Consider the following 11724-nt stretch of genomic DNA (forward strand, 5'->3'; position numbering starts at 1 on the left):
TAAGAATTAATATAATATCATATATTTTAAAAATAAAGAAAACATAACCAATAATATAAAAATATTTCCACCAATAAAATGCAGCTTATTTTTATAATTAAATATTTTTGTATTTTTAAAGAAAGAAGTTCTACTTTAACCATATTTAATGATAGGATAATAAAAAGATAAACTGTCAGCATTTATATATGTATATTTATTTTTATATATTAAAGTTGTTTATGATCATATAAATATTTTATGTTAAATTATTTAATTATAATAAACAATTAAAAATTAATTTATGAGCATTAGTTGTTTAAATAATAATGTTATTATATGTTTACATTTTAGTAAAATACAAAAAATTGTAATTCTTAAAATTATAACTTTTTAGTCTAATTTTAATAAATCAATTAGTTTAAAAAATTGTACTATAATCTTCCGTGATAAACTACATTAATTTCTTACAGGCCAGTTAGATTTTTTTATATTTTTTATTAGGTGTTGAGAAATTCACTTTTTATTTAACACCTAACCAATATTAATAAAGTATCTTTAATAATTTTTTTTTATAATATTTTTACTTTCGTTTACATGATATCTTATCATTCATCCGTTTCAAATATATAAACTAATAAAAATAATGAGATATAATATGTTGTCATTAAAAAAATTATTAAAATATTATAATTTATTAATAAAATAATATTTTTATTTAAAATATAAAATAATTTAAGATGAATAAACTAAAATGTGAAAATATTATTTTTTATTAAGTATTAGAAAAATTAAAATTAAAAAGACATTCTAAAAAGTAGGCTTACTTTATAATCCTCTGTAAGAATAATTAATAGGTTAAATATATCTTTTAGTCCTCATATTTGTTCCCCATTCTCAATTAGGTCTTCATGTTTTTTTTGTCCCAATTGCATCTTAATATTTGTAAATTTGAGACAATTAAGCTCTCTCCATTAACTGGAACTAACGTCGTAGGCCAATTGAGAGAACTTAATTGTCTCAAATTTACAAATATTAGGATGCAATTGGGAAAAAAAACGGAAAGGGCTTAATTGTCTCAAATTACAAATATTAGGATGCAATTGGGATCAAAAAAACATGAAGACCTAATTGAGAATGAGGAACAAATATGAGGACTAAAACATATATTTAACCATAATAATATAATAATATGTATTAATTTTAAATTAAAAATAAAATAATATAATTCAGTGGGTATTAAAGTAACAGCACCCAAAATCAAAAGTTACACCTTGTATTTTTAGTCTGTGTTGGCGCGAAACCTTGTCCCAGTGTAGTTTATGTCCATACAAAAGGACACGCAGGATGAAGAATTTCTGTTTATCCACTCATATAATTAAGTTCTGTACCATACCACACCTTACCCTCTTCTCTCTCACTCTTCTTTCACTCTCTTTTCTCCATTTCTCCAGATTTCTGATCTGTTTCTGACAGATTTGAGCTCGTGTTCAATTGGGTTGTCGATTCATGGAAGCTGTTGAGGGAAGATCTTCTTCTGGATATGGCAAACCTCCATGGGTATTTAGTGGCAGGCAAGTGTAACATGTTTTTTGTAGTGACTATGTTTTGCTCTGTCTTTTGTTTGGTGGTTCTGTTTCTGATGTCTGATATATGTATGTATCATCAGTGCCTGGTATCAACTCCATCTTGTGAAAGCAGAGAAAGCTCGAGCATACATTCCCAGAGAATTTAAACTGGTTGAAGCCTTTGGGTAGGTATAATTCTGCTTGCTTTATAAAATGGAGATTAAATTTCAACACTGATTAGTTTTCCGATTGCTCTTGAGATTAATTAGTTTGAGTTAAAAAGGGAATGAGTTTCTGGCTTGAAGAAGAAAGAGTTTCTTGGAGATTACATAACGAAGAGATATAAATTTGCATTAATGGAGGAACGAAGAGATATTAATGGAAAAGTGTATTATAGTATCATTATTGAAAAGTTTATTTTTGAAAGTTGTGATTTCTGAATTGAATCCCTTGATGCAGATACACTCTTGGCGGTTTCTTTCTAGCAAGTTATGAGGACAGTCCAGTTGGGGTCTTTGATGAGGTTCTGTTAAATTTTAATGTCAGATTTTTGCTTCGGATGTTTTTTGAAACATATTTTCGTAAATTATTGATTGGTAGAATTTGTTGCTGACATTAGAACTTTGTGATGGGTAACAGCTTGTTGTGATCGCAGGACTTGTATGGAACCGCCCAACATCCTGCGCGTATGTTCCCACTTTTCACTATATCATCTTTATACATAAAAATTAAATATGTTTTTTATTGCAAAATTAAAATTTGTTTTTATGTGAGATTTGATATAATTGTTCTCCAAACTTTAAAAATCATCCTTTTTAACTTAATTATGTTAAATAAAATTCATGAGTCAAAAGTGTTTTATTTATATTAATATTTGAATTGTTTATATTATTTCTCATAATACATTTAGCACATTAAAAAAATTTAATGTAATTGAATTAAAAATTTATATCTATTTATTTTTCCAATTTGAAACTAAAATATCAAAGTTTAAAAAAAGAAATTTCAATTTTATCTCAAAATAAAGAAATTATAAGCATATTTAACCTTATCTTTATGCATGCATATATTAAAAAATTTTCCTTTTCATATTATTTAATAAAATAGAATAAATATTTAGCTTAACATAATAGTATTGTTTAGATTTCAAGTTCATAGAATGATATCATTAGGGTTAATCACCATATATTTGAAGTATTATCCATTTTGAAGCTTAGTCGAACACAATTTTGTCTGTTAAAAGCATTTACGATGGTGGAATGAGGAAGAGGTATTTAAACTCCCTTAGATCTCAACTTTTAAGTGATATGAAACTATTGGGTGTGGTAGAAACATAAGCCTCCAATCGAGGTCTAAGGGGAATGTTATTATCCCCGATGGAGGGCTTAAGAGACTAAATGTTCCATTATTGACTCCACGGTGAGTGCCACTATTCTGATCCAAAGTCTGTCGAGTGATATCGTTAGCTTCAATTATCATACATCTGAGATATTGTTCGTTTTGGATCATTATTTGTCATGGTTTTGTCCTTAAAAGGTGTTTCGTAGGATGAAATGAGGAAAGGGGTGTTTAAACCGTCTTAGGCCTCGACTTCTAAGTGATGTTGAACTATTGGGTGTGGTAGGAACATAAGTCCCCTAGTCGAAGATTAAGAGAAATGTTTTGTTATCTTCAATGAAGGACTTAAAGGAACCGAATGTTCCATTATCAGCCCCAAAGATAAAATGTTCCCTTATCGACCCCACGGTTGTCATGGTTTTGTCCTTAAAAGGCGCCTTGGAGGGTGGAAGGAGGAGGGAAATTTAAATTGCCTTAGCCTCAACTTTTAAGTGATATGAAGCTATTGGGTATGGTAGAAACATAAACCTCTAGTCAAGGTCTAAGATGTTTTGTTATCCTCAGTGGAGCATTTAAAAGACTGAATGTTCTCTTATCAGTTCTAAGAAGAATGTTTCGTTATGGATCTTATGATGGATACTGTTATTTCGACCCCAAGTGTATTAAGTGACATAGTTAAGGTAAATCATCATACATCTAAGATATTATATGCTTTGAAGCATTGTTCTTCACAATTTTATCTTTAAAAGGTGACTCGAAGAATGAAAGGAGAAAGAAGTATTTAAATCGCTTTAAATCTCAACTTCTAAATAATGTGAAACTATTGGACGGGAAAAGATATATTTCGATTTTGGATAATAAAAAAATATTTTTGATACAATAATTTTGATTTTAAACTTTATTAATTGTGAATATAATTAAATATTTATTAATTATCATATATATATATATATATATATATATTAAACAATAAGATTTAATCAACTTTGAAAAAGTTATTAAAAAGTTTAAATTTACAAAATAAAAAGGAAAGAAAAGACTTCATTGAATGTTAATGATATATTAACATTTTATTGAATAAACTCGCCTGATATTGCTAAATGTTAAACACTGTCCAATTATTTTAGTTATTAATAAATTTTTTAATCAAAATTAACATGATTAAAAAAAATTTATGAAAATTGTAAAATACTTTTATTATACTCAAAATAAAATATACCAATATTTATGTATTGAACTGATTATTTATCAATAAAATATGAAAAAGAAAAGCACTCAATTGGAATGAAGTTTTATATAAAAATTAATTCAAAAACCAAAGTGGATATTGTAGTTTTGTGCATGTGATGCTGCTGCTACCCACTCCTTACCCACTCAAATTTGGTCTTACTTGTGTTGTCCAAACAAGCCTATGCATAGTATTATTTACAGGGTTAATGAAAATCATGTTTTACTAAATTTAAAGAATTATTTTTTTTAATTTGAAGGAACTAAAAAAGGACTTTGGTCTAAATTTTAAAGAATAAAAGCATAATTAAACTTTAATTTTTTAACGGTATAAACAGTGGAGACATATGAACTAAACTCTAAAATTAAAATCCAAATTTTATAAATATAGAAATTAAAATAAAAGATTGAGATAAATATACTCCAACCTTATTTTTTATACTATACTGTACCTTGTCCAATCAGAACATAGATAAGGTTCATGCCTTGGAAAGGAGGAACATTATTCATATAATTATTCATATATCTTCTAATGTGTGGCTATCTGTTTTCTTATTAAAATAACATTATTTAAGAAAAGTATACAAAAAGATAAAATAATATTTAATATTGCCTGTGTAAAATTGTCTGTTGTTGCACCATCTTTAAGCTGCCCACAAAAAAATAAAATATGACCCTTTAAGTCATTAGGAGATAGTAATAAATGTATTTAATACTCCTTAAAACATTATAAACATTTTTATATTAATAATGAATAACTCAAATCATCTTATCTCCCTTTCTTAATACTTTTTTAATTACTAAAGTAAAAACAAATAGTTTTTTCTATATCATTTTAAAGATATACATCTATTTTATTTAATCAGTATTAAAAAAAATCATCTAGAAATTGTAGAGGATATAACCAAAGTGTTCTATATATGTTAATATACTGATCAAACCAAAATATAATAAATGACACAGCAACTTTCATAGATCATAAATACTTTATAGAATAAATCCTAAACCCATGCATGAGTACATAAAACATTGGTACATTGTATTTCAACTAGCCATGATGTCATAATACCTGTTGTGGCGATTCAGTAGACTCAGGCCACAGTGTATTATTCTTCATTATTTTTTAACATTTTTTTCTTTTGGAATTGTTTATTTCTTGTCTGCATAAGATTAAACACTTATTTAGCATAAACATGCAGTTGCATTGAAGCGATTATGCAGAATTCTTTTTCCATTTTGATATATCAAGAAGTTCTTGTAATTGTATTTTTCTTCTGACGAAAAAGATGGGCAACAAGGGTGTACGTGAACAATGATGACGCCTGTTGTCACGGCAGAAAGGTAGAAGAAAATTCCCAGATGCATGCATACTAAATAAGGTTTAACAAATTGCTGAAATTCATTTTATCTAGAGATGAGGAGAATTAAGTTTTATGTGTTCTGCAAAATAATTCATGGATGATGATTTTACCTCCGTAAAGCAAATATTGGTTTTGGTTTTGTTGGAGATTTCACTTTGTTGGAAGTTTTACATCGACTAGAGATAAGGCCAAATTATAATATATATAAGTGGGGTACAAACTTCATTATACAAACCAGTTATGTAAGGTTGAGTTAGACTTAAAAACCACTTTCTAATACACCTCACTTAAAATTTTTCATCTATAATTTGGATTGGAATGAATTGCTATGCTCATTTTTCCTTGATTTCACCATCTATATGTAACATTCTATTATGTTATTGTTTTACCATTTTGGTGTAACTCCAACATTTTTGGCAGGAGGTGGGGCTTCCAAGCCAGATGGCTAGGTTTTCTAAGGTAATTGTTTTGACCTATTGCATCATTGCAGTTCAACCTTTTTGCACACTGCTTATGTTGGAAGTCTCACATCAACAAAAGATAAGATTAATTTAAAGTATATAAGTAGATATAAACCTCACGCCTGTTTTATAGAGTTGATTTAGGCTTAAAAGTCTACTTCTTAATATGTTTATAATGTTCATGTTCGTACATTAGACCAGAAGCTGTGTGCATAACACTGATACATAATACTGATACTTGATAAAGCACTAATCAATAAAACTGAACATGGGAATTCTCTAAGTCTAGGTCATTTTGGATATTTTTCATATTTCATTTGGCCATTCTTCAAAAAGACAATCACAGCAATCTCAAGACAACCGAGTGGCAAAAAGGGTGAATTTCTTCATAGGATTGGAATTGGTACCAAGTTCTCTAGTCCAAAGGATCCCCTGAATGTTGAAGTAACCAAAATCAAATGTGCTGATGCAGAAGAAGCATGCAATATTAACATCAGTCTCACCAGTCCTGGTGAGTGGATTCTTTTATTTCATTTCACTAGCCTCAATGAGTTTCGTTAATATTATTTGAAAAAAGATACATTTTTTCAATGCCTCTTCCTTTTTTAGTTGCTATCAAATGGTTATTGTAAAGTGTACACTAATTTGGGATCAGTAATAGCATAGACTGTGATTCTGTACATAGAATTATTTAAAATGCTTGCCATAGTGTGATGGTGAAATTGCTATGTTCCATAACAGTTCTCATTGTGTTTGGTTTGTTTAGTTTGCCCTCTAATTATAATTGACACCATAAGGACTAGTCTGATGACAACCATGTTGATTGCAGTGCCTTCTTTGAGCTTTGACCACAGGTTGGGCCCAAAAATCAGAATGTCACTTCCAAGTTTTAGGTAAATTAGTGCAACAATCCATTATATAAACTTTATGTTACAAGAGTTTTGAGTTTTCATTGACCAATGATCACCAATTTGTTTCAATTTTGCAGTGGAGCTACAGAGTATAATCCTAACCTCCTCAAATACTCTTGCCAGATTGAATGCAGGCTAGAATTTAACTTATTACTCTTAAAAAAGTTCTATTAAAAATTATAAATCATTCTTGCTATAATTATTGATGGGTTTTGAGTAAGTTTTTCAATTTTATTATATATGAGACTTAGACTTGAATATTCAATAATCTATCTCTCATGTTTAGTATTCTTCACTCATGAATTATACTTGTTGATATCACTAATAAATCTTTTTAGAGGAGGATTTTACTAGGAGAAACACAACAATGAAACCTGAATCAAACTCACATAATAGATTTAGCACTACTTTCAATTCAAAACCTTAAAACGAGTTTGAGTCTTTTTTATAGTATTCAACTTATGTGGATTTAAACTCATACTTAAATTTTCAATAGTTATTACAAAAATCAACCAACTTATGATAATGTAAAATCTGTGTATGAACTTGTCACTTTTTCTTTTTAAAGTGCAAAAGAACAAAAAGATTAATGAATATGACTCTGTCAATAGTCTAAAGTGTCTTCTCAATATTGAATAGGGTGCAAGCATTGAAACCGTTGAAGGTTTCACAATCATTCAATTCAACAAATGATGGAGCTGAACAAATTTTAGAAGATGATGGCAGAAGCAGTAGTCTTGTGGCTGAAAATCATAAAAGTGAAGCACAGAATTTCAGCACTTGTGTGATGTTATCAAAACCCTTACTAGCACTAAAGTTTAGTCAAATGAAGATGCAGGTTGAAGCACCCCTTGTGCTTTCCCAGTGCTCAAATTCTTTACAAACTACTGTAACTTCTGTGCCATAGCTACCACTGTCTTTCAGTACAGAAATTATTTGTTTGAGCCTTTAAACTCTCTAACATGTATTCATCTCATTTCCTGTGTTTTTTTGCTTTAACGTAGGTAAATTTTTCTTCCATTTTGATGTCTCGATGGTTTAGTGTATTAGAAAGTGAATTTAAACCTAACTCAACCCTATCGGCTTGTAAAATAAGATTTGCACCTGTCTTATCTCTAGTCGACATGGACTTCCAACATAGTGTGTAAATTTTTATTCTTTTTGGTAAAATGGTGTTTTATTTAGTTTGATTTAGTTTAATTTGAATTTGTTTTAATTTAGCTTGACTTTGACATTCGTTTGTCTGTATTAGACTCTATAACCCTTCTTGTATGATTTTAACCTAGTTCAACTTGATTTTGTATTTTTACCTATAAAACAATTAAAATACAAGGATAGTAAAAGAGTAAAATTCAAATTTATCAACTATTATTGAATCCTTAATATCATACATCAAGGATAGAAAAAGAGTAAAATTCAAATTTATCAATATAACTAAACAAATGTAATGTATCTCAGTGAATTTAATCTAAATACTTTGTCTTAATTTTATTGTTTGTCTAAGTGGCTATTTTTTATTATTGTACTATTTCTATAGATAACTAAATTTCTTCTAATTAAGGTTGTCTTTCGACAAATTAAGGTATGTGTTACTGAATCATTGCTTAATAAAACACCAATAATATGGTAAGTATAGTTGAGAAAATTTCGAGCATAAAATTGGGATGTTACAATAAAAATATTAAAACATTTATATTTACTAAGTACAAATTAAATAATTGAATTAATTATAAATATTAAAAATTGTATACTTATTGAAGAAAACATTAATACTTAAAAGTATTAAAACATGTAAATTTAAGATATTTTAGGAAATTAAAAAAATCTGAAAACTTGTGCAGAAAAAAAGTATTTCTCATACATAAAATTTTAAGCAAAATATTGTGAGAAATCGATTATCACCTCTACACATATATTTATATTATTTAGTATTGCCATAATATCAGTCAATTTCATATTTTTTACTGAGAAAGAATTTATAAATTCATAAAACAGGATTAATGAATTTTTTATTTTCAAAAAAAACCATTATGATCTATTATTAGAAAGATCCTTACTTATTCCTTGGAAACTTTAATTCTTTCATAAAATTCTTGTTTTGTCAATTCAAAACTTGAAGACTTTTTTACTAATAAATTGATATTCAAACTCATTTTATTGAACTTTTTTTCTCTATTAACGGGGGAGATTTCTAAATTTATAATATAGATTATTAAATAAAAGGAGGGATAAATTACTTAAATGAATAAAAAACAGATTAAAAAATAGTCTGTAGGTGACCAGCTTTTCATAAGTGCAGAGTCAACGTTGAGTTTGGTTCATACATGATGGGTTTAGCGTGTATGTGTGCAAACGCAATTTATTATCATATCATTGTTTATTGATATGCAATCTTGTTTTCAGTTCCTTGTACTTGTGGTACTGGTTTAAGACAGCACGTAATACATGAAATAATTCTTAATATATAATATAAAACAATTTGCCTTTATCTTAATATTTTATTCATGGTCTTTATTCTAAATGTAGTCTGACATTTGGAGAAAAAGAAATATAAATATAAATATAAATATATATATATATATATAATATAAAAACAATTTAAAAGTATAAACTAATTTAACATCAATAATGAGTTAAAAAATTTTAAAGTTAATATTAAAGATTAGTTTAGATTCTATTCCTAAATTAATTATGATTTTTTCTATTAATAATATATATTTTTCAGAAAATATTTTTATTATCTAAGATTGCATGAATAATATTTATAATTAAAATCAGAAAAAGATTCATAGAAGATTCTTCAAATGTTTAAATTAGTCAAAACATAAGAAAATATAAATATAAAAAAACATATGAGATCCATGTGAAATATATTATATTTATAGACGTGTTAGATTGTTTGATCAAGAGGCCATAGAAGATGAAGAAGATTGAATTGATTAAGGATGTGCACCCTGCTCCTTCATGCCTAGTTTTAGCTAATTATAGGAAGACTTGAAATTTTGATGTTGCAACAAGTTTCCCAAGATGTTTGTGTTCCACTCCCAAAACTTCTTGTCATCCTTGAAGAATCCCTTGTCATAGAAGAACCTCCTTCCTCCCACCTTCACTTACACTTAGCCTAACCATTAAAGACGTTGACCTCGTCAATCAAACACCTAGCCCTCCACACCAAACTATAACCTTATCCATTCAACCTGACCTAAACCCTTACTAAATCATCTCTCAACCACAACCTTTAGCCACCACCTCCCAAAACCTACCTCCCTTACCGATTGACCCACACTTTTACACCATCTTAACCTATGTTCATCACTTGATTGTTGACAACAATGCACGTCAAGGAGCTAGGATTTCCACAATGTTTCAAGCAAACAAGGAAGAACAACAAGCCAACTTCCAACCCCCATAAACACCATCAATAATGACATCGCCCAAATCTTTCCCAAACTAGACCAACCACCACCACCACCATCTTCAAGGCTATGATTGTCTCTCCTCCCACTCTTTGATGTTTATCAAATAAGGGAGAGAAGAATGAGTTAAACAATGACATTAGAAGGACTCTGCATGCATTCTACATTAGGATAAGAACTTATCTTGTTTCAATTCTATAATTAATTCTTTTGACAATTGTTTTTTTGGTTCAGTCAATGGCTATATATCTCCTTATTTTGATATATTTACTCTGATAATTTATTTGCATGCATCTAACTTAATGATATTGACTTATAGAAGTCATAGATCATTCATAACATACCTGTTTGATAAACATTGATGCTCTTATGCCATAATATGTCATATTGCTCTAACTCTGATACATTATTGATTACTTTGATACGTTATTGATTAAATGTTCCAATGCTCTAATATGAGCACTAATATGTTATTAAAATTAGGGGGAGAAAAGAAATAGGTTATTGCATTTAGGGGGAGTACATGTCTATCTGTTGAAACAAAAAAATATCCTTTTGATCTTACAAACTGTCTTACTCTGATATACATATAACTTAGATTCGATATTTATGCTTTGATACATGTATGAATAATTTTTTGCTTTTTGCTTTGATACACGTATGAACATTTATGCTTATTTATACTCTGATAAAGGTTTATTATCTTTTCTTTGATACACATATGAATTTATGCTTGAAAATTTATACTTTGATACATTTATGACATGCTCTAATATACATGTTTTGCATAAAAAAATTATATCTTACTATGATACACATAGGTTTTTGTTTATGCTATGATACGTATATGTTTTGCATCAATGAGTTATGACTTATGGAAGTCATATATTATTAATGATTGATCTTGAATATGATAACATGCTCTGATACTAAATGACATTTGTTCTGATAATGTTGAACTATATGCTTTGATACTTTAAAGAAAAACTGATGATATACTTGGTTGATTATATTCGCCTGCTTTGATAAATATATGCTCTCATACAATTTTCTAATAATTATACATTATGCTCTGATACAAACTTTAATATATAAACAATATAAAAATCTTAAAAGAAATTATGATATCTTTGAAAAATTTGTAAACACTCTAATACATTTACACAATATATTTACGCTTTGATACATATGTTCTAAAAATCTTTTCAAAATAATTTTGTTTAGCATAATTATTTGTTAAACATAAAAAATAGAGAGATTGTTAAGACAAGATCGTCTAGAGACTAGATCATCTAAGCAACTCAGGTTTTAAAGTTTAACAGAAAGCATCAAACGAAATATCACTTTGTATGAAAAGTTGTTTTAAAGAAATTGCGTCTAAGAGAAAAATAGTTTATAGACGAAATGAAGCTTATAATAACATTTTCTATACTATATTGTGTAATGAACAAAGCTTTATGAAC

At 28.0% G+C, this 11724-nt stretch overlaps 1 protein-coding gene across 1 annotated transcript; it reads left to right on the plus strand.

The window, feature by feature from the left end:
• Window positions 1-1340: 1340 nt before the first annotated feature.
• On the plus strand, window positions 1341-8035 carry LOC106779554 (protein NEOXANTHIN-DEFICIENT 1). The gene is made up of 10 exons (XM_014667675.2): window positions 1341-1553; window positions 1649-1732; window positions 2007-2070; window positions 2187-2233; window positions 5399-5453; window positions 5894-5932; window positions 6271-6445; window positions 6764-6827; window positions 6923-6979; window positions 7485-8035. The coding sequence occupies exons 1-10, from the start codon at window positions 1489-1491 to the stop codon at window positions 7750-7752; spliced, it is 918 nt and encodes a 305-aa protein (XP_014523161.1). The 5' UTR covers window positions 1341-1488; the 3' UTR covers window positions 7753-8035.
• The last annotated feature ends 3689 nt before the right edge of the window (window positions 8036-11724 follow it).

This window comes from Vigna radiata, unplaced genomic scaffold, assembly GCF_000741045.1.
Source record: "Vigna radiata var. radiata cultivar VC1973A unplaced genomic scaffold, Vradiata_ver6 scaffold_364, whole genome shotgun sequence".
NCBI classification, from domain to species: Eukaryota; Viridiplantae; Streptophyta; class Magnoliopsida; order Fabales; family Fabaceae; genus Vigna; species Vigna radiata.

Coding starts and splice junctions, on each gene's coding strand:
- LOC106779554 (XM_014667675.2), top strand. CDS start 1,489: ATGGAAGCTGTTGAGGGAAGATCTTCTTCTGGATATGGCAAACCTCCA. Junction 5,933..6,270: donor AGATGGCTAGGTTTTCTAAG/GTAATTGTTTTG, acceptor TTCTTCAAAAAG/ACAATCACAGCAATCTCAAG. Junction 6,446..6,763: donor CATCAGTCTCACCAGTCCTG/GTGAGTGGATTC, acceptor TGTTGATTGCAG/TGCCTTCTTTGAGCTTTGAC.